Consider the following 23,660-nt stretch of genomic DNA (forward strand, 5'->3'; position numbering starts at 1 on the left):
GAAATAAAAAACACTTTTTTCAAATATCTTGTCATTTGTAACTCCTTGTTGAAAAAAGAAAGCAAGAAAAACAAATCGATTAAAATTGTATCTGAAAAAATCAGAGATTTTTATCTTTAAGCCATATTTCCCAGGCCTAGCAATAAAATGTTTAGAGGACCTATGATGCAAAATTCACATTTGAACATTTTTGTACTTCCGTTTGGGTTTCTAAAAACAACCCAAACACTTAAACAAAAAACTTGATTTTGGCACTAAGTTAATGTTTTTTAGTGTTTGGAAAATGAGCCGTTTCAAAAACTTCCAGCGTGTAACGTCACAAATCAGCAGGCACTGCCCGTTACCTAGCAACCACAGTAGTTTTACCCTTTACCTAGCAACCCAGGCAGAGTTCCAGCACGTTTGGTCAGCTGGTTTTACCCCTGTATGCGCTGTACAATGGCTGATGGAAAATACAAGAGTTTTGTTGTTGACTTACCATCCAGAAACCACTTGCTAGATTCAAGAAAATATATTAAGCATGTTTTGTATAGACCACAGACCCATCTAACTTGCTCAAAGAAACATACTTTAAGCACCGTCAGACTTGAATGGAGCCTTTAGTACGCCTCACTCCAGCATTACACCACAGGTAGGCCGGTAAAGTCTCTTACCCAGACATATACCTGATCTCTCTCCCCTTATTTACTCTAAAGTGATCCCTCCAGATAAACACACCACCGTCTCCACAGACTTTCATCCCTCTGTGTGTGTTTGGTGCAGGTACACCATCGACCGGCGGACAGACATGGACCGAGTGTTCAACGTCCATGCAGGAAACGGCTCTGTGTTCATCCTCCGGGAGCTGGACAGAGAGGAGAACGCCTGGCACAACATCTCCGTCATCGCCACAGAGTTCAGTAAGTACAGCAGACGGTTCTGTATCCCTGCATACTGACAGCCAAATTGGGTTTTTGGATCTTTGGATGTTGAAGTGAAGCACTGGCTGGTAAATACTGTTCATCATCCAAATGTGAGTAGCACTTGTATGGTAGAAATCTGAATAAAGAGGCCTGATTTACCTGGTGTCTACCCCTGAAGCAGGGCTGTGAAGAGGCGTTTGCTCCACTGCACTGCAAAAACACAAAATATTACCAAGTATTTTTGGTCTAGTTTCAAGTGCAAATATCTGAAATAAGAGAAAACTGACAAACAATTGGAGCTTGTTTTAAGTGAATAATTGCTTATTGTTGAAAAAATACTAGCTCCAGTAACATTATTCCAATGTTGCAATTGAAATCATCTGCCAGTGGAACTAGTTCTTTTTGTTTTTACCAATATTAAGGAATTGTTGACTTAAAACAAGCTCCTATATCTTGCTAAAAAGTTACTTGACAGTTAGTTTTGTCTTATTTCAAGTGCACTAAAATATTTGTACAAGAAATTAAATAAAAATACTCGGTAAGGTTTTGAATTTTGGCAGCATACAGATTTTTTCTGTTTTCACTTTACCCAAACCAACCTGGTTGTTTCTGAAAAAGTAGCTTTCATGCCCTGAGCTAAAGAAATTCAACAAAGAAGGGAAAGAAAGTTGTTGGGATTCCAGAGAACCACATTGAGCTTTACCTGGACTGGACTGTCCACCAAAATTACTCCAAGATCCTGTCAACGAATGATCCAGGAGGTGACAGAAGAACATCTGAGAGCGAGTTCAGACCAAATCTGTTCCACACGTCAAAAAAGTGTCAGACGCATCAAGTTGGACATGTTTGCACTTTGATTATAGTTATAATACACTGGGAGAAACCCTGAGAAGCTACATGGTAGATGAGGGTACAGAGGCTGAGTTATGCATATCGATATATTTGTTTGTGTGTGTGTTTGTATAATAAAAACACACACAGGCCTCATACACACATGATTAATGAATGACTGATAGCAGATGGCAGCTCCTGATCTGTTGGCGCTGCTTTATGCCCCACAGCCACACCAAAGCACAGAAACTAACTCGAAATTGATACTACCAAAACAAGCAGATGCATCATGGGTATCGTAGTGTTAAATGAAGGGATGGACTTTTAACAGTCTCTTTAACAGCAGGTGAAATTGAGAAAGTGGCTTGGATTTAATTACTGGAAGCAAGAGAACGTTGGGCGCCTGTTAATATCTGGTGTCTGGATTGACCAGATTATTCAGAGGTGTTTTTAGTTTGGTGAGTTTCACCACATAGCTGTGGGCTTATGGTCACTTTCACCACCATTTTTGTCTCACCTGAGCCCGGTTTGATGACCTGCTGATCCGCATCAGTGCCCGGATAAAAACTCAAGTCTCTGATTGGTTGCTGCTAAAGTTGCCAACTCCAGCGTCTGCCGCTTTGCACTGCGGCACAGAAAATGGACTCCATTGGAGCCAGACTTTTGGAGAGAATCTTCTGTGGACTGAAGAGAATAACGAGGAACTTTCTGGAAGATGTGAGTCCCATTTCATCTGCTGTAAACTGAACAGCATCTCAGGAGAAGACTCAAACATGGCGGTGGTTCCAACTTGATGTTTGGATTGAACCGCGGACAATCCTAAAGAGAAATGTTCATCAATCAGTGTAGGAAGCAGAACATTGATCCGAACCAAAGATGAAAACAAACGAATGGTGTGGAGCAACTTCAAATCTGGACTCATGATATGTGAAACAATTTTGCTGAATTAAAACTGTTTCTGCAAAAATGAATGGCCTGAAATTCCTCCAGAGAGACTCACTGGATCAACCAGGATGTTTTGTATAAATAAAATCGTAATCATATCTGAAATTCACATTAGTTTGACATTTAAAGTCTGGAAATTTCAAAAGTAATTTTTCAGCAAACTTCAGTTTTCTGTTTTTCAATTACTGTAATTACTTTGAAGTTGCAGTTATAATAAATTCACTTAATGTGTCTCATTTTCACTTATTGTGATTGAAACGCTTCAAACTTCTGCACAGATTTCACATTTAGTCTTATCTTAACAGATTAAAACAGTAAAAGCTGTTATTTGTTGTTGCATAGTGTTAGTTTTTCTTTCAAAACAACCCATTATTTATTTATATACACATAATTTGATTTAGATGTAAGCGGTTGCCTGGAAACGCAGCCAAAGTCTCACACATGTTCAGCACCACACTTGTGTGAGGGAATAATTATCCGTGTGAAGTCACTGTGTCCACCTTTGTGTTTCCCAGACAACCCGCGACAGATAAGCCGTGTGCCTGTATACATCAGAGTGCTGGACGTCAACGACAACGCTCCAACATTTGCCACCAATTACGAGACGTTTGTGTGTGAGAACGCCAAGGCTAATCAGGTCAGTTATTACAGCACATAAAGCCATCGCCATGGTTTCATCCGGACCTCACTGCTAGGATTAGGTGTCCAATTAGCAGACCTCAGAGAGAATTTGCAAGTCTGTCACATGTGTTTTAAAAGGACTAGATGCTTGTTCCACATCTCAGGTCCTGAAAAAAACTCTCTCTTTTTCAAATAGAATAAAGAAATCAAAGGTAGAGCCAAAGGAATATCTATTAACTTCAGTTCTTTGAGCGTGGCGATGTGGGTTATTGCTACTGAAGCTAACAGCTACTCAAGCCAGCAGCTACAGATTATTTACTCAATCTAAAGTGTTTTCCCACTTAAGCTTGGGAACCAAAGTTGCAACATTTCTTACATTTTGTGTCAAACAAACCAAACAGTTTAAAAAGCATGTTCCCCTCCTCACCTGTGGGGGCGCTGCATCGAGAACCACTGAAGGAAACAACATCAAAACGCCTGAAGACACTGAGCACCACTTCCTTCTTCATGAAATGTAAACAAAAGTGGATTGGCGTCAGGTTTTTTCTGATTTCTCAGTTGTTGTTGGTAAAAGACCACAAACCATTTCTCCCACTAGCGCTGGGCTAGCGTGTTTGTTTTGGCTGTATTTACCCAGAATGCCCTGCTCTATTGTCTGCTTCCTGTCCAGCTTCTGGAGCTGTTTCTGGTCCGTTTGGCATTTGAACCGCTCCAGCGATAAATTTTAAAAAAAGAAAACATAGTTTAATGGCTTTAGTTTAAAGTTTAAAACAGAAGTTGGCTTTATTTGCCAGTTTGGACACTAGAAGGCCAAATCTAAACCCCGTCTTTCTGATGCTGCTTTAAAAAACAAAAAAAATTCCGCTTATTGTCTGCAAGGATGAAACTGTCTTTTATCTGTTTTTATGTCCAATCGCTGTTTTATTGTGTGATTCATGCATGTTGAAATGTTTGCAACACAGGAAGTCTGCAACAAAGGGAGGGTTGACAACCCGGCCTTGTAAATGTGGAGATAATGTATAAAAACATCAGGAAGCAGCCTGGGTCTCTGTCAGGGTTGTTGGAGACCCAGTAGGCTGAAGGATTGTCCTGTGCATAAATGAAGGCCTGACTTTATTCTAATGACCTCGTTTTTTAACTCCTGCTGTTCAAAAATGCATTCCAAAAACTAGAGACAAACTCGGACTGATCAACGCTTTAGTTTTAAGATGAAAGCTGCAATAAAAAAATAAGACGTCACCAATCTTTAAAGAAAGGATTTAATGTTGTGTTATTTTTCTTTTAGTAATAAATGTACACTGACTGTCAGACATGTCTGAGTCAGGAAGTATGTAGGATGACATGAAAGCCATCTTTAAAAGCAGATGAACAAAAATAGCATCGCTTGAGCTGCTTTTAGGTTTACTTGGGTTGATGACATCACAAGAGGCACCAAAGAACTGATTAGTTTTTTTTTTATGGTGTACAAGCAACTTTTTACAGATTTTGAAGCATTTGAGTTGCTCCTCAAGACCAGTACAAGCTTCTCAAGATTGGAAAGATATTTTCTTTTTACCCAAGGAGGCAGGAACGTGTGACGGCGTACTGAGGCCATTGTAGATTTCCACCAAAAATCTCAGAAATCTTGAGGTTCATTTCAGAAATGTTCTAGAAAGAAAAAAAAAAAAAAAAAAACGCTTTAGGAAATTTTGAGTTTGAAAATTATAAAATCTTTGACTTTCAAACTCAGAAATCTATAAATTTATAAAATCTATAAAATGCATAATGTTTTGGCAGAAATGTTCACCTTTTTTCTATCTACGCTGATCCTAATCCATCGTTGTAGGAACCAGAACAACATTAAAGTCTTAAAGAAGACTGAAGGATGTTCCACATCTGGACAAAAAGTGTTGCTTGTTGACATTATTAAGCCTCTTTTATGTTGTCAGACAGGTACTATAGTACCTACAGGTACCAAGTATATATTTTTTACTTTACAGGTCATGTAAGAATCAGTTCAGAGTATAAGTTGTGAATTTGAAGCAGAAAAATTCTTTAATTACGTCATAATTTAAAAAACGGGGATTAAAGCTTTAAAACAGTTAATAAATTTAATCTGTTTTCTTTTGCTTACAAATCATGAATCTGTTGTATTGATGGAGGAAAATTGTGCTAAAATTATTTTAATGTTTGTGCTACAACTTTCCTGACTGTTTAATAATGGGCCGGATTTTACGTTAGCCTAATTCCTTCTAGAAAAAAAAGTTGACTAAAGCAACATTGGAGTCCATAAAATACATTAGAGTAAAGCTCAGTGCAGCAGTTTATTTTAAAGAGATAAAAATAAAGTTTGGTTCTCCTGAATCGAGTCAGTAAACGACCAATCAACACCCCACCTTTCCCTTTGTTGGGAAAGTCCTGGATCGGTTCCTGCACATGTGCTTTTGTTTTAATGACCCCATCCTGGAAACCCACCAAGGATCCTCTGGTGTGTAATGCTGGAACGCATCCATGGAGGCTTTCTTTATACTTTCCAAGTCAAATCACATTTATTTCACATCCATTGTTGCAATTCAGAGCTGTTATGTTTTGAACATTTTCAGGGTTCAGAAACGGGTCACTGTAACATCTGACGTTTGCGTTTCCTTCGTTGCAGAGGATACAAATCGTGAGCGCGACGGATCCAGACGAGCCGCTCGGAGGACATCGCTTCATCTTCAGTCTGGCTCCGGAGGCCGTCGGAAAGGCCAACTTCTCCGTACGCGACAACAAAGGTCAGTTCACAACCTCTGGGTCTGATGTGGAGGTGGAGGCCCACACCTTCGATTCAGTTCATCTACACCAGGGGTTTTCAAAGTATGAAAGGGTGAGCCCCCCCTCCAAGGAGCACAATGCCTGCTGCCCCCCCCCAATAATCAACCCACACACAAACAAAACACCTTCTAATTGCTTTTATTTTAGAACCATCTCATCTTTTAAAATGACACTTTATCCGAATGAAATTTAACACATGAACATTTTAAAACATTTCCTCCCATTTTAATTATTTTATCAGGGTTTTTGTATGGCATTTTTCTAATGATAAGAACCCCAAACTCATTTTTCAACCGTTTTCTCAAACAAACGTTACATCTGAGATTCTGAGTTTAATGTTTGAGATACCAACAGTGTTTTCACATCTTAACAAAAACATTTTGATCAGATCTTTGGAACACATCTGTAGCACATTTCCTTGAAATTAAAAAATAAATCAAAAACCTAAACAGTTGCAAAATCGTGGAGCTCTTTTTGTGGCTCATCTAAACAATTTATCTCGAGCTAAAAGAGCGTGCTGTATGAAAGAGCGGAGGCATACAGAGGAAAAAACAATTACGCACGCTATGCGCAAGACAGCAAGCAGATAGCTTCTTTTCCGGTTTATTTTTTCCCTCGCACCGCGCCTCCCCTAAAGTGCTCTGGCGCCCCCTAGGGGAGGCGCGCCTCACACTTTGAAAACCGCCGATCTACACAGTTCGTTGACAAGAGTCGTCTCAAAACACATTGCAAAAGAACCTTTTGTAATAATTTTGTGCTTTCATTTGTGTTGCTTCTAAAAATGGTCCAATCACTTAAAAAACAGTTTTCTGTCAGTTCACATTTTTTAGTGTCTGGAAAATGAGCTGTTTCAAAAACCTCTGAAATGTTGAATGACATTCTACAGACACAGCGCCGTTACCTAGCAACCCCAGCTGAGCTCCAGCACATTTTTGTCAGCTGGTTTTACTGCTGTACAATGGCTGCTGGAAAAGACAAGTGTTTTGTTGTTGACTTACCATCCAGAAACCACCTGCTGTATTGTTGTTGGTTGTGCAGGAGGCTCCACTTCTGATTTTCAAAGATGTATGGTTGTATAATTGTGCATCTGTCTGCAGCCATTTTCACGTATGAGTGTAAACGTTCAGTTGGTGGGTGTGACCAGCAGCAGATTATTTGGATTTAAAACCCTAAAACAGCTGATTCGGAAAGGTTCGACGGCGTATTATGGCCGTTGTAGATGGATTATAAACTTCTGCCAAAAAACGTGGAAATAACTGAGTTACAAAAGTCGAAAATGTTCCACTTTTAAGGTTCTGAAACGTCCAATTTTTTTCTAGAAAATTTCTAGATTTCTTGTAGCGAGTTTTTGATTTTTCCTAAATTTGTCTAAACATTTTTTGAGATTTTTGCTCCACATTGGGCCCTAATACGCTCTCGTAGAAAGGCAAAAAAATGTAGCAGACATGTTTTGCAAGCTGATCTATTTAGCTAACAATAATGGTATGTCCCATGAAATCCCACCATTTGTGTCAGTAGTGTAACACTGTGCAGCCTGCATGCCGGTTCTGAACCTGTGGACCTGCTTGTCTCCAGACAACACGGCCTGGATCCTGACCAGGAGGAACAGCTACAACAGCCTCCAGAAGAGCGTGTACCACGTCCCGGTGGTGATCACGGACGGGGAGTTCCCGGTGCAGAGCAGCACCAACACCCTCACCATCAGGGTGTGCACCTGCGACCGCGAGGGCAACATGAAGCTGTGCAACCCGGAGGCGCTGACGGCGAGGGCTGGGCTCAGCACCGGCGCCCTGGTGGCCATCTTGCTCTGCGTCGTCATCCTGCTCAGTGAGTTAATGAGCTCCACTGCTTGGAGGAGTCCGAGCCCTGGCAGGTGTTTCAGAGGCGGTTTCATATTTCACTTCTTAATTTGAAGCGACTCCTCTGGTGGGTGGATTATTGTCAGGAACAACAGCTGCCGTCATAATTTAGTTTGAGCCGACTGTGACCAACGGCGCCAGAGTTTCACTGGAGTTTCAGGGTGACAAACGTTAATAAATAAAAAGATTAATTAAAATCCTGAGATTTAGAAGGATGTTTACGTCTATAGTGCAAAAGCAAAAAATCTTATCTAGAAAATAGTTTACCGGTCTTTGAGAGAACGGACTTACATTAATTACCTGAAAATGGTTTCAAAACTATATTATAATTTATTGCAAAACTATTGGAACAATTGATCATGACAGGCAGCTGGTGACGGCTTATTACCTGAAAACCTGATTTGAACCTTGATCTCAAACTGAATTGAAATATTATTTTCTAGTAGGCTGTCAGGATCTCAAACCGTAAAAATGAACTACTGCTCAGTCCAGATGTCACTGAAACATTTAGACTACAAAAACACAAATCAAGTATTTTTATATAGTTTCTACCCCAAATACCTCAAAAGTAACTTTTCAGCAAGTCAGTAACTCTTTAATATTAATTTAAAAAATGTTCTAGGTCCACTGGCTGATTATTTCACTTATGTGGAAAATGTCTTGTTACAAGTGAAATAAGTGAAACTAGTACTTTGTCATCAATATTAAGTAATTCTTGACGTAAAACAAGTTCATATAGTTTGCTGAAAAGTCAGTTTTGTCTTATTTAAAGCGTATTAAGATATTTGCACTTGAAACTAAACCAAAAATAACTGGTAAGTAGCTTTTCAGCAAGAAATAGGAGCTTGTTCTAAGTCAATAATTCCTTAATATTGATAAAAAATACCGGTTTCATTGGCAGATTATTTCACATTTTACCAGTCTGCCAGTGGAACTGGCATTTTTTTATCAATATTAAGGAATTATTGGCTGAAAAGTTACTTGTGAATTAAAATATTTGAACTGGAATCTAAACAAAAATCCTTGGTAAGATTTTGTGTTTTTGCAGTGTAAGAGAATTAGGCTTTGATTGAAGCTTCATGTCTTCATATGTGGTTCCTTCATGTTGCTTAAAGACGGTGGCCCTGAGCGGACACAATGCATAATGTAGTGGTACCAGTCTGTGCTGAACAAAGTCCATGAACATCAGTGGAAAACATGGACGATTCCCTCTGGAGGGTCGGCGGCCTTCAAAACAAAGTCTCTGATTGGTGGTGTTTGTTTGTGCCGCAGTGATCGTGGTTCTGTTCGCCGCCCTGAGGCGCCAGAGGAAGAAGGAGCCTCTGATCATCTCCAAGGAGGACGTCAGGGACAACGTCGTCAGCTACAACGACGAGGGCGGAGGAGAGGAGGACACGCAGGCCTTTGATATTGGCACGCTGCGCAACCCGGAGGCCATCGAGGAGAACAAGCAGCGGCGGGACATCATCCCCGAGACCTTCTACCCACCGGTCCGACGGCCTGTGGTGCCGCCGCCGCCCAGCCGGGACAATAACGGCGACGTGAGGGACTTCATCAACCAGCGCCTGCAGGACAACGACAGCGACCCCACGGCGCCGCCGTACGACTCGCTGGCCACCTACGCCTACGAGGGCAACGGCTCGGTGGTGGAGTCGCTCAGCTCGCTGGAGTCGGTGACCACTGAGGGCGACCAGGACTACAACTACCTGAGCGAGTGGGGGCCGCGCTTCAAGAAGCTGGCGGACATGTACGGCGGCGACGACAGCGACTCCTAACAAGAACCCGACGCACGGACGGAAGCGTGACGTGAAATCTGGACTTTCAGGCGGTTTGGGCCTGTGGAGGCGCGGCCGGCGTGAACGTCGGGTTCCTGCGCAGTCCAGCCGTCCCTCCGGTGACCAGACGTAGGCTTTGTGTGTCCAGTCAGTGTTAGTTGCGTTTTTGCAGGGACGCAGTGAAGACTTTTTCTTTTTTCTGTGTGTGTGTATACAAGGTCCAAACGAGGCCCGAATATATCAACAGATTTTATTTAGTTGTTTTTTACATTTTTTTCCCGAAGCTGCCTGAGACTTCCGGACTCTACAAGCAGCTTGGTGACCAACGGATATGCCGACGTATTTTTCAGTGTTTCTGGGACTAAAACATGCTGCATATTGTGAGTTCTATCTTAGCTTGTGTACGTACGGTAATATGACACAATCCGCTGTACAGTTTCCTTTTCTAGGGATTTTTATCTCTCTCCCCACTTCTTCAGTCTGAGCTTAATTCACCAGGCAGTAGCTGCGTTTCTATTCACCGTAAAAATTGTGCAAATTGTGACTATGAAAATAAATTTGCCACTTTCTAAAAGAACTAAAAGAGATGGTTTTCAGTTGCTATGCAGAATTGGTCAGAACTCCGACCACTAGATGGCAGTGAAGTGCTTCTAACACGATCGATGGTTTGCGTACAATAACAGGCATTGATTAAATAAATGGCTTTGTTGTAAATTTACAAGTTGTTAAATGATTGAGATTGTTTTTAAATATTTTAACTAATTTATCTCAAATATCATTCTTCATTAGCTGCGTTTTAATTAAATGTAAAATTGTGCAAATTGGAATTAAGAAAATAAATTTGCTTGATGGCTGATATGGTTTTTCAGCTGTATCAAAATTTATGTATTTGACGAAACTGCAATAGAAACACTTTTTTCGCATCCAATGATTCATGTGATCAACAACCGGATGTTGTTGATGTTTCTCCACTGGCGGAAACGGCAAAGAAGACAACAGGAAGTAGATGGAGATTAATGGCGCCGCATGGTTTTAACGCGTTTCTTTTTTAATGGAAACACAGCAATTGCGAAATAAATCAACTATTCTTTGCGCACATTTGTAATGGAAACGCAGCTGCTGTCTGCTATACACCAAGATAAAGTTAAATGTAAACAGTTTTGAGGTTTTCGTTGTGAGGTGATGGATTATTTCCTCCCAGTAGAGGAATGTTTAAGAACTACCTACACAGATTATTTTAGTTTTAATCTGATCCAATAAGGAAAATACTGGTCTTGCTAAAACTTCTTGCTGACTTTACCAGAAATGGAAGAAGTTCTGAGTCACTTCCCTTTTTATCTAGGTAGAAAGTTTTGGTTATACACATCTAATTGACTGCTTGCGAAGAAACAGTAGAAAGAGTTACAGCACTATCAACCACTATTTTCCACCATCCTGATTTGTAAAAATTCATATCCAGGCATTTTCTATAATTTTATCCTTCCACTAAACTTTCTGTTAACATGCCAATGTTTTGTGGCCGTTATGAAAATTTTAATATTACAAGTGGTGTATGCAGATTGAGCTTTTAAAAATGAATGAAAATAGATTTTAGCTTTTTAGATTAGATTTTGTTTTTCCCAGGAATAAAGTCTCATCGGCCTCCAGAACGTCCGAATCAAGTGCTGGTATTGACATTTTGGACTAAGAAGCAGCAGTTGTGCAACAGAAATGTGCCAAAAAGCAAAGAGGACCAGTATTTTCCTTCCTCGCGCCTCATTACATGCGCTGTACCTCGCTGTGGAGCCAGAGCAAACGCTCGGCTTTACCCAGCTGATTTCCTGCGGGACCTCCAGCCTCCTCCATAAAGATGCTTATCGAAGGGGCACCTGACCTTTGAGCGGCGCAGAATTAGGCTTTTAAACCCAGAAGATTGTCCTCAGCTCGGAGAGAAGGTCAGCACATCGACGAGGACACACGAGAGGTTCGCTTTAAATGTGATTTGGAAAACAAAGGCGAGCGATCCTTAAGCTGCAGTATTAACAGAATTAGTCAAAGACCTTCTGAAGATGAGTAAACAGCTCTGAGTTCAGCCCAGTGTCTCTTTCTGAGAGGGGAGAAACTACAACATGCTCTGCCCTCGCTGGAACAAAAGGCCAACCTGTGAAGAGGCTGACATTTGTTAGACATTTGGAACAGAAATAACACAATGGCATAATTGCCAAAGAGCTACTTTCTTCTCTCCGTCTGTAATGGTGACGGCTATTAAACATGCTGGCTGATTATAGAGGCTGGAAAACTCTGAGAGGTTACTATAAAATGTTGTTTTGTTTATTAACTTCAGTTTTCAGACTGAAGCAATGTTGCTATGATAAGAATTTAATCATCAGCACAGGATAAAGTCAAAACAGAGGCAGTATAACTGGAGCAGGAGGATTCATCACATAAATCTGGCTAATTGCTAACCTTGATAACCTAGCAACCAGTGGTTACCAATGACAAGGTGACAACTTCCCACTTGAGTTAGAACCTAAAAGAAATCATCTAAAACATGCAGCAAACTGAAATAAAGCAGTGGAATACACCAAGCCAACAGCTAGCTAGACCAATAATGGTATCATACTTTTATTTTTAGCACAAGTTTTAAATCTGATCACAAAATTCTTTAATAAATATAAAAGATTTTCAGGTCCAACTTTGAAAACCAGTCTAACAGCTAGCTGTCCAGTTTTATGCCTGACTAATTTAACCACTATAACAGAAATGAAAACAGTATGTTTTATTTTTTTAAACCCAAGTTCTAAAATTTTTATTTAAAAATCATTCAAGCTGATTTACCAAACTCTGAATAAACCAATAAAGATTTACGTTTCTTCAGCTAGAACAAGAGAAGAGATTATTGTGTTGCTAACTATGCTAGCTATTAGCATATGCTAGCTATTAGCATAGTTAGCAACACAATAATTCTCATCCTCAGTAAAGAGATCCAGTTAGCTTACATTCAGAAGAAAGCTGTGTGGTTTATTCTCCTCCTAAAATCTAAATGGTTGCTTCTGTCCGATTATTCGACCAGCATGTTCAGATTAAGAACCCACAGAGTTACACACATCTTTGCTAGACTCAAGCTAACAATGCTAACAATTAGCATCTGTAGCACTGCAAAGCCAATGTTGCAGATTACATTTCATTTATTAATGCAAATGATTAAGATTCAATATACAGAAGTTGACAAGGATTTTAACATTTGGCTAGTAGCATTTTGAAGCTATCCAAATTAGCTGCTTACATTTCTCACAGATAAGCTACAGTATGCTAATTCCTGCTGCCTTGAGTTTAGTCAGGTAAACAAAAATAAAAATAAATAGAACTGAGTTACTACTAGTTATTTTTATATTTAACATATAAAAGTAGAAAGTTACATTCCCATCCAAGGTTGGTAACCATCCACTTCTTTGGCTACTAGCATTTCAAATATTAGCTGCTTTAAAGAAGAAAATGTTATTGTACGACCACATCCCACTGTCTACATGTATTTATGCTATGATCAAGTAAACTTCCTAGTAGATTGATCATTAGCATGGGGGCACTAATAAATATGCAAATCTCTTGCTGGAGATTGATTACAGTAATAACAGTTAGCATCATTAGCATTAAAATTCAGAATTTAGTTTTAACCAACATATGCCTGATAATTATTAGCATTACTAACTCATAAAAGTAGACAAATAACATTTTAATAGTTCTAAACTAGCCAATCCTCCACTTTGGTTACTAGCATTTTGATGCTAATTAAGCTACACACTTACATAGCACAAAAAATCTACAGTTTGCTACCTGTTCCTACTACCTGGCTGTTGGACAATCCAACTAGTTCATCATTAGCATAGCAAGGCAGCTGAATATAGCGAAAACCTAACATGACTCAAGAATCACTGCATTAGCTTCACAATGCTAGTGCTACTAGCTGTAATAAACTTCTTTATGCTAATGATTAGAATTGCAAAGCAGCTAAACTAATAAACTTTGATTTCATTGTAAAGTAACTATGAGATGGATTAAAAAGTTTGATATAAGCCTGATGACATTTCATTTTACAAACTAGCTTTAGCAGCTAGCATTTGAAAGCTAACTATATTAGCTAGTAACAGTCATCAGAAAGCTCTTGTTTTTTCTGGGTTACTTATTCAACTTTTTGCCTAGGCTAGTGGAGTGGTTGTCTTGTTATTGTCACCACTGCGGGTTGCTAAATTTTCAAAGTTAGTTAATTATCAGCCAGATAGCTAGCTGGCGTCCATTAAAAATCTCAAATGGATGTAAACAGAAGTGTTTTATATTACCGTTTCCATATGGGGTATAATCATGTCACCATTATTGGGTTTTTCTTTTCTTTTTCCTGGTGTGTGAGGCTAACGGTTGGCGACACTGAAGTCCAGATGCAGTAGATCTGTGGTTGTTGATGTGCAGACGCGGTGGGCCTCGCCTCTTCTATGCTATAACTCCGTCGGTGGCAATGTGGTTGAGTTTTGTTCATGTAGAAACAATCTGAGAACTAGTGGTAGTCTGCGGAGGCCCGACGCGACCGGCCATTCATCACTCTGCTTTGTAAACCGTGATATTTTGTACTGAATATTTATATGACATTAAATATGTTTAAAATGAGGCCGTGTCAGCGAGGTTTTCTGTGAAAGATGGAAACTTTAATTTGAAAAATGTGACAGCAGCTGCAGGCGAACACACACCAGACACTTTCTGGCCCTCTCAGGTATGTACGTCTTATCTACAATGAATCTCAATATGAAGAGACCCAACTCCACCATAGATAGTTATTAATATGTCTGCCGTTGTTAAATAGCTGGATCCAGAGGCGTCTGAGCTGGGGAAATTGTTAATTAACCAATCTATAATTAAGATCTGTGAGACAGCCAATTGGATCACAAGTGAGAGATATATTTTGATTATTAGTGGAGGAGTGGCAAATGTGGAACAGATGGTGACATTGTTAGCATAATGGACCATTTTTAGCCATTTCTCTCAGAATTACAGATGCACAGATCCGATATCAATATCTGTATCGGTCCCAATATTGAAAAAATTATAGATTGGGTATTAAATGAGAATGTGCCCGATCCATAACGGCAGATCTATTCAGTCTAACTCTACGCTTTATGCCCTTAGCGACCTTATCCTTTATTATTATATCATATTTACATTTCCTACATCAGAAAAACTAAATCTCAACAAGTATGTTTGGTGCAGTTTCTGATGCAAATATCTTTGTACACTTGAAATGAGACAAAACTAGTTTTAACTAGTTTTAACTAGCCTGTTTTAACTCAACAATTCCTTAATATTGATGAAAAACTAATAATTTATTATCAGTTTCTGGCTGAAAACTTACTAAGAAATTTGCAGTAGAAACTAGACAAAAATACTTGGTAAGATTTTGTGTTTTTGCAGTGTAATTGAACTTTCTGAACTATTTCAAGGAAGATCTGTTGTACATTATTTTTTACACGTTTGACTGACAGCTGACCTACTTTTGCCAGTTTATTATTTATTTTACATTGGTTGTTAAACTAATTTTTTTTTTTTTTTTTCATATTTGACCTAGCTTGTGAAGCTATTGGTGTATTTAAAGTGAGCTGTACTGGTGCAGAGTTATCAAACAAATGAGTAATTCAGTATATTTATGTCTTTTCTTAAAAAAAGGAACCATTTGAAGTCAATTCAAAACAGTTTTTCTGTATCGGAAAGAAAACAACAGATTGTTATAGCAGAATTTTAAAGCTTTATTTATCTCATCTCATATCCCATCTTATAAAAACTTCTTGTTTCTAGTTGTTAGCTTGCTCTGGTAACGCAGTGCGTCCTGCGGTTGCTTTAGATGTACCTTTCAGACATAAAAAGTACAAAACTGTACATTTGTGGCTTCCTGACTCACCCTAACTCCATCAACTTTCACTAGCTCTGGCCTGACTGGCTGACGCTTCTCCGTCACTTCCTGGCCTCCGCGCCGTCGTCCGTCTCCTTCTCCTGCCGCTCGCGCTCTCGCCGCATCTCCTTCAGCTCTTGACGGTACTTCCGCTCGATGAAGCGCTTCTGATGAGCCATTTGTGGGAAGTTATCTGGAAAGAGAGAGAAGAGACGAGGTCAGCAAATTAAGAGATTACAGCAGTGACGGTTTTTAAATGAGCTGTTTTAGGTCAAATGTTGCGGCTAAACCCGCTTGTTGATATTTCCTTACATTGATCCGTTTTGTTTGGTTTCAGCCTGATAACTGCGAGATCTGATGGCTCAATTACAAGTAGACACTTCTAAATGAGGTCAGTAAAACAACATTAGAGGCAATAAAGCTAAATCTGATATAATCATACAAAAGTCTACATAACCCATTGAAAACCTCACGGTTATTCCACCAAATATTGATTTCTGAACTCTTAAAACATTCGTATTGTTTTCTTAACGAATATGAACTTGTTTTCTTTGCATCTTTTTCGTTATTTTGACCATTTCTCATTTTCTGCAAATAAATGCTAAATTTTTGCTAATTTCAGAGTCACGTTGTCAGTAGTTCATAGAATAAAAGAACAAATTTCATTTTACTCAAACATTTACCTATAAAAAGTAAAATCAGAGAAACTGATCATTTGAAGTGGTCTCGTAATTTTTCACATTGTTGTAATTTACTGGCAACTTTCTACATTATGGAATTATGGAAAATGTAAATTATGATGGCATAATTAAATTGGTCCTTGTGGTTGTATGTAAGTTATAAGAAAATTATTAGTGTCAATGAAAACCATGTAGTTGAGAAAATATGAATGGTTGTGTATGAACACATTGGCGATAAAAGCAAATCAGCAAATTTAAAAAGTGCAAAAAATTATTTTTCTCCAGAATCATTCTTCTACCAAGCCTGTCACAATAAACAATAACTCAATTAACTGCATAATAAATTAAAAGAAACTCAATTTTCATTTGCTTGATTTATAATTTTTCTCCTTTTTTATCAAATACTGGATGATAAAACTCTTCAGTCTGGTGTTTTGGTCTCAATATCCCCTTTTTTGAAAGATAAATTTGTCTACAGAGACTTTATAATTCATTTTATTTGTTGTTTCTGTTTTCTTTATTTACATATTCTGGATATTTAAAATGTCTTTCAGTTTCAGTGTTTAAATGTTCATTAGAATTTAAAGTTTATTGAACTTTTATAATTTATTCTTGAATTATTAAGCCATTATTATCTGAAAATGGTCTCAGAACAATAATATTGTTTATCACAAAAAGTTCAGAGACAATTTATTGTCCAGTAAAATTTATTGTGACAGGCCTGAAACAGTGAGATGTTACACCCATAATGAACTGATCTGACTGTAACTTTATGTTCAAATCCTTAAAAGATGCATTTAAATTTTTGCACAAAGCTGCTCCTTTCCAAAGCTGACGAATGTTTCCATCTTGGCTTCCGAAAGCAGAAAGAAAAGGCTGCAAATTTGGCTACACAAACTCGTAGTTTTCCACAGGAAAGTACTGAAAACTTTGATTTGGGTTCCCTTCCTGCTGCCAACTTGGCCGCAGCCATTTCCAAGTCCGATACGACACATTAAGCCTGCGAGAACAGAACAAACAGGAAACTCTTCGGGTAAGGACAAGGTACCGCGCTCCGAACCGCATCGCAGACTCTGAAAACTTCGACCAAAGTTTCCCCAAGCAGATTTGTCACATGTTCTCATTAGGCGCAGAGAAAACGCGGGGGTGGCGTTCTCGAGAGGATGTGCTAAAGGGCTAACTGCAGCGATGATAATTATCAGATGAAGAAGAGGAGAAAAAATACAGATCAGGACAGGAAAAAAAAAAAAAGACAGAAGTCACGGTCAGGCAGGTGAAGAGACTTCCACGCTGTCCTGTGAAATCAGCTTTAAAATGTCACATTTTAATGAACGGGAGATTCAGGCCTGGTCTGAGCTGCTTTTTGCATTTTTTAGAGAGTTCAGTGGCTTTTCAGAAGGTCCTAATAACGCTGGAGCTTCAGTAACATCTGAAAGCAGCCTGTTCCATCTCATCATGGAGTCGAAACGTGAGCCGAATTCACATTACTTCAGATAATCATCTGAGAGGTGAAGCTGATAAATAACTCATTTTAAGTTCGGGTGGGAAAAGAGAGAGAGAGAGAAAAGTTTACAGCAAAAAAACCCATAAATCCACACCTGGGAATATATATAATTTAAATACACACAGTGATGGTGAAAAGAAAGTACACCCATCTAATTGTGAGGTTTTACTTATAAGAACCTAATCTGCTCTTAATCGGGTTAAAAAATTTTTTTAAATCTAACTCCAACTTACTTAGATAAAAAAATAAATGTAAATAAGAAATATTCCATAAAAGATTACTAATAAAAGTAACTGTTACAAAGGTGTTAACCTTTACAAAGTTAACACCTTGTAACTCTTTTTACAAAGTGTAAAAAGAGTTACAGCTTGAGAGAATAAACTTTGGCGTTCCACAGGGCTCACTACTTGGATCCCTCCTTATTTTAAAGTAATTAGTATAAATTTTGCACTCAAAACCCTTTAAGTTTTTGGAAAAAGAGTCAACAAGTTTGGATTTTTTAAGAAGTATCAAAGCAGAAAGGCTTTTCTTTCAGACAAAAATATATCAGCATGATTGTAGCCGGATTTCAGTTCCAAAATCAAAAATTTCCAAAAAAGGCCGAGAGTGGCAAGAGGTAGTTTGGTTCGTGAACACAGTTCAGACTTCATTGTTTGACAAAATATATATACTTTACTTTTTGCAAAAATATGAGCAATAACTAAAATTCTCTTACAACTTAAATGAAAACCAAAGTTAACTTAATCTGATGTAACAAGTTCAAAAACTGCAGACAGACCTGCAGTTTTCAAACTTTCATAAGTTTTTTATAGAAAGAAACTGATTTGGAAACATTTTTCTTTTGCCTGATTTTGTTATTTTGGTCCTTAAAATGCTTAAAGTTAAGTGGAAGTTAAATTTCCACTTAACTTTATATTTTTGTCTGCCTGATGACGTAATTTTAAAATATTAAGTTATTAATAATTTGATCAGTTACTCATTACGTTTTTACTCGTACTTGAAAAAATTCATTTATGGCTACTTTATACTTTTACTTCAGAAGTAGTGCTACCGTTAATCGAGTGCACTTTTTGTTACTCTACCCACATGTGGTCCTAAACTAACTTAAGTACATTATAACTGTCCAAATAAAAGCTAAATTGATAGACGATTTACAAAAATTCAACATAAATGGCCACAACAATGACTTTGGTGACATCAGAATTAACCTCCAGAATTAAACTTTTGGAATAAATGTTCAGATACATGACAGAGGAAGAAAGATGCTTTTTAGGACAAACCCAAACACCTCATACCAAAATGTCAGGCATGGTAGTTGGGCTACAAAACTAGCTAATCTCAAAAATCATTGAGCGAATCATAAACTAACAAAATATTCATGTCTCAAATATGAGATAATCTGTTTCACAGATGAAGCTGGAGCCAACCTCCAGTTCTATACGTTTGGTTGTGGGCCGAGGTTAAGTAGAAAAACAAAAAGTGGTTGCATAAATAAAAAGGTGAAATGCTCTTAAAGGTCTGGATGTTTCATCCTCCAGGCTGAGGATGAGAGGGACCATGTGGGTCGATGTGAACATCCGGATATTTAACAGGAATTAAACCAAATGGGCCATTTGCACATCTGCGAAGGCGCCATTAATGCTGAATGAGGTAACACTCCAGCATATGCTACCAGACAGTTAGCATTATTCCTCTCATTTCTGCACATTCACACCAAAGTTCAAGGTGTGGGGAACCGTCTAGAGTGTTATTTCGGTTTATTTTTATGACTTTTTGGATGGAAAATGGAATCAAACTTCACAATATGTAGCTAAATTTCCAATAATTTAAAAGTTAATCTTAAAAAAAATACTAAAGCCTGATTGTATAAAGTCGACAACCGTTTTGTAGTTGCCTCTTTGTTTAAGGACAATAAGATTGGGAGTAAAATAGGCAACATGTTTCATTGTTTCAGTATTATTTGTTTTCAATGTGAAACTTCAAAGTTAGTTGAAATATTCCCTCTAAAAACTGGTAAAGTGAAAGTACCAAATCTACCAACTTCTAGAAGTAAATTCTAGCTTCAGGGTTCATAAAACTGCTCTAGAAATGAGGCACGATATGTGAGACAAGTCGGCTGAGATATTTAAACTCAATCAGAATCATTCTGTGAACTTTTGTTATGAATTTACAACAAATCCCTACAAATGTCTGTCGATGCATATTTTACACAAACCATAAATTATATTAGAAACACTTTGCTGCCATCTAGTGGTCGGGGTGATGCCCAATTTTGCATAATTGGGCGAATTCACATATTTCCAGTTCAGATTTGACTGAAATCTTTCAGATTTCAAACAAAAAAAGGTCCAAATTCATTAAGAACTGGTTCTTAAGCCTTTTAGTTTAGCTCAGGAGGCTGCAACCTGCGGCTTTTATAAAAGCAAAATATAAATATTTTTACATAAAATGGTAATAAGATAAGCTAGCTCTTTTGCACACTTTAATGTACTGAAATATTTACAACAAAAAAGGACTAAAGGTAAAAGACTTTTCAAAGTAATTTCATGGGTTTTTTTAGCTTTGCTTCATATTTTGAATTGGTTTCCCTTTCCAACTTATGAATTTTTTTGACGACTGTTCTAAAATCTTATTTATCCTTAAAAATAAAACATTAGATTTTACACATATTAAATAAAAAAGTTTTTTTTTAGGTCCAAGACATTTCATTTTGTAGTAGTGGAAGAAAAAGTGTCTCTTTGAACTAAAAGGTTTGCTAGCTGTGGTATTATTATGCAGTTTATAAATAATTGTATACCTTTATCTAACAGGGAAAAGAGATAAATGTGGATGTTGTACATTAAGAATAAAGAAAACTCTGCAGTTAGCATGTGTGGTGGTAATTAAGTCTATAAATCATTTATTTTGTTTACTTTAAACCAGTAGTTCCCAAAGATTGTCCGGGCTCCCCTATAGATTACAATAAAATCCCCCCGAAGAAAGAAAAAGAAAAAAAAATCAACTGGACACACATATCGTTCAACCAGACATAAACCTAAACACATATTTTGTTTTCAAACTCCACTGAAGTTTATTTCACACTTCAGGTTGCAACAAAACAAACTACAAACCATCTTTACAGTGAAACACTTTTGTGTAACTGTTTTAAAATTATTTTTTTCCACACCGCGTCCTGCGCCCCCCCTGAAATCGCACGGCGCCCCCCCCAGAGGGGGCGCGCCCCACACTTTGGGAACCACTGGCATAAACAAAATGAATTGTTTGGAGCAAACAAAATCAAGTACAAAACAATTGTACTTGTTTTTGTACAACTGTATATTTAAAAAATTGTTGTACAAAAACATAAATGTAACCCTGATTTTTGGATAACAGTGGAAAACAAGATTTAAATCCATGATTACGTTAGTTTAAAAACAAAATCTCTCTTTATATTTATATATTTTTTAAGACAGAGAAATCAAACTTAGCCCACAATTTAGCATCAGTTCTTTAAGAAATTGTTACGAATCGTTCCTGTCGTTAAAAACGGTTTAAACCCGGCGACGGAAGGAGTTGATAGACTTCAGGTGGTTTTCCACTGAGTGTTTACATTACTGTGCGCCGCCACAGATCGGCTCGATTCGAGGCGTCATGCATGACGGCTGCCCACTGGTTTGTGTCGACTCGCTGAGGATCACATTTGACTGTGCAGTTTTTCCAGTCACAACTCGTGACCATGCAAACTAAGTGTAAATTAGAGCGTCAAAGCCTTTTAACAAAGCCGGAGTTTGGCTGTGAGAAAGAGAAGAAATGGAAAAGGAGCAAAAGACCGATCTGCAACAAAACCCAAGAAACTTAAAAACTAAGGATGTTTGAAATCAGAGATTTAAATCTTTTACAAACGATTGTCATCATAAATCGACAGGGATCCTTCAAAAATCCTATTTGGTTATAAATAGGATTTTTGTCAAAACAATTACAAGTGAAAAAAGTTACAAGAATTTTTTTATGTGATTTTATGTGATGAACAAACAAAAAGAGGTGAGAATTGTTTTTATAGATGAAATTTATGTAATATATTAATTAGTAAAAGGATGGATGAAATAAAACTGATCTTTAGACAGATGGATTATATTAGAGGCATCAATTATTTTGTCCAACACGTCAAAGAAGTAGCTTGAAATCTGGGTGTAGTGATGAACTCAGACCTGAACTTTCAGAGCCACATAAAGACAGTTACAAAGTCGGCCTTTTATCACCTGAAGAAGATTTCCAGATTAAAAGGACTAAAACTTTCTGTCTTTATCTCTAGTCGCACTGATTACAGCAGCAGATCTGCTTAAAAGGTCAATAAGATGCGAAACGCTGGCTAAAATTAGGAAAATATAATACATCAAGAAAGTAGACATTGCAAAAACGCTATCTGACCAAGTATTTTTGGTCTAGTTTCTAGTGCAAATTGTATTAGTACACTTGAAATCACAAAACTAACTTGCAACAAACTTTTCAGCAAGAAATAGGAGCTTGTTTTAGTCAATCATTATTTCATATTGATGAAAAAGTGATAGTTCAATTGGATAAATTTATGACTGTTTTCCCATATTATAAGTGGAAATCTGCCAGTGGAACTAGGACTTTTTGACAACAATTAATCATATTTCTTGCTGAAAGATTATCTTTAAGTGAGTTTTTTCTTATTTCAAGTATGCTAAGATATTTGTACTAGAAACTAGCAAAAACTACTTTGTAAGATTTTATGTTTTTGCAGTGTAAAGCCCTTCCACTGGCTGCTGTTAGTTCATAAATCACTAAACGGCTTAGCATCACAACATATTGTTTAAAACTTCCAGACCTCTCAGGTCTTCTGGTTCCAACCAGAACCAAACATGGAGAAGCAGCATTCAGCTTCTATGCACCATAAGTCTGGAACAAACTTCCAGAAAACTACAAGTCCTTTAAATTTAGACTAAAAACCCTCCTGTTTAGGTACTTTGACAAAATCCAATGTTTAATAATTAGTCACTATTGTATTTTTATTTTTGAACTGCTCTGCTGCTAAAATGTGCCACACAAATAAACTTGACTGAAGTTATGAAATAGTTTTTACCATTTTCTGCAGTCTGAACTGGCTGGAGGAAAACATCTTTAACTGATTTCCAACAAGCAGCCGTACAGAGCTTCACTTGTCTGCAACCTGTTCATGTATTCATAATTCAAGGGCCTCCTATGGTATATATGCAACACAGTCAAAAAGCCCAATTTACATATATTATGCATTTGACTTGTGGAGGGAAAGAAGATGAGTGTTCTTTCTGGTGCAACACTCTAATTTGTCATTATAGAAACAGAGAAAGAAAGTGTGTGATAACAGCGGTATCCCATTAAAAACGGAGAGCCAGGGAATAATAAAAACATACATGAACTCACACTGAAACACACACAATCTCCGTCAGCGAGGAAAGCCACACACTGCAGTTAAAATATGGAAATCACCAGCATTTTTTCCAGGGAGATGACTTGAGAATAACCCACTCAAGAGGGGGAAAAAAGAAGCTTTGGCCCATTTGCATTGTTTAACATGCAGCACAGGAGCAATCGACAAAAGAATAAGGTAGCGGCAGAAAACACAAGGCCTTTGGTTTCAGAACCTGTTGGAGCATATTGAGAGTTCCCAGCTGTCCGGCGCCGAGGAAAAAGCACCTTTGAGGAGCGTTTACTTTGCATGCTGAACAGTTAACACATTAACTCGCACAACCCAACTGCAGATTTGGACGTGAATAAAAATGTTCCGTCAAACAGCAGGATGTGAAAAAAATTTACTTTTAGGAGTATTTTTACCCTGCTGTACTGGTTTTTATCG

General features: G+C 37.9%; 2 protein-coding genes across 3 annotated transcripts in view; one reads left to right on the plus strand and one right to left on the minus strand.

Annotated features, from left to right (window-relative positions):
- LOC116711452 (cadherin-6-like) overlaps positions 1 to 14,364 on the plus strand; it is a 95,402-nt gene extending 81,038 nt beyond the window's left edge. Inside the window, exons 8-12 of the mRNA XM_032550771.1 lie at positions 763 to 899; positions 3,194 to 3,315; positions 5,935 to 6,052; positions 7,668 to 7,919; positions 9,224 to 14,364. Of these exons, the coding sequence (XP_032406662.1) occupies positions 763 to 899; positions 3,194 to 3,315; positions 5,935 to 6,052; positions 7,668 to 7,919; positions 9,224 to 9,726 (1,132 nt within the window). The 3' untranslated portion in view covers positions 9,727 to 14,364. The remainder of the gene's footprint in view (positions 1 to 762; positions 900 to 3,193; positions 3,316 to 5,934; positions 6,053 to 7,667; positions 7,920 to 9,223) is intronic.
- Positions 14,365 to 15,470: 1,106 nt separating this feature from the next.
- drosha (drosha ribonuclease III) overlaps positions 15,471 to 23,660 on the minus strand; it is a 533,117-nt gene continuing 524,927 nt past the window's right edge. Inside the window, exon 36 of one of the 2 annotated variants that reach the window (XM_032550765.1) lies at positions 15,471 to 15,830. In XM_032550765.1, coding sequence (XP_032406656.1) covers positions 15,700 to 15,830 — 131 coding nt within the window. In that variant the 3' untranslated portion in view covers positions 15,471 to 15,699. The remainder of the gene's footprint in view (positions 15,831 to 23,660) is intronic. The other variant, XM_032550766.1, reaches the window with a different exon arrangement.

This window comes from Xiphophorus hellerii, chromosome 21 (genome assembly GCF_003331165.1).
Source record: "Xiphophorus hellerii strain 12219 chromosome 21, Xiphophorus_hellerii-4.1, whole genome shotgun sequence".
NCBI classification, from domain to species: Eukaryota; Metazoa; Chordata; class Actinopteri; order Cyprinodontiformes; family Poeciliidae; genus Xiphophorus; species Xiphophorus hellerii.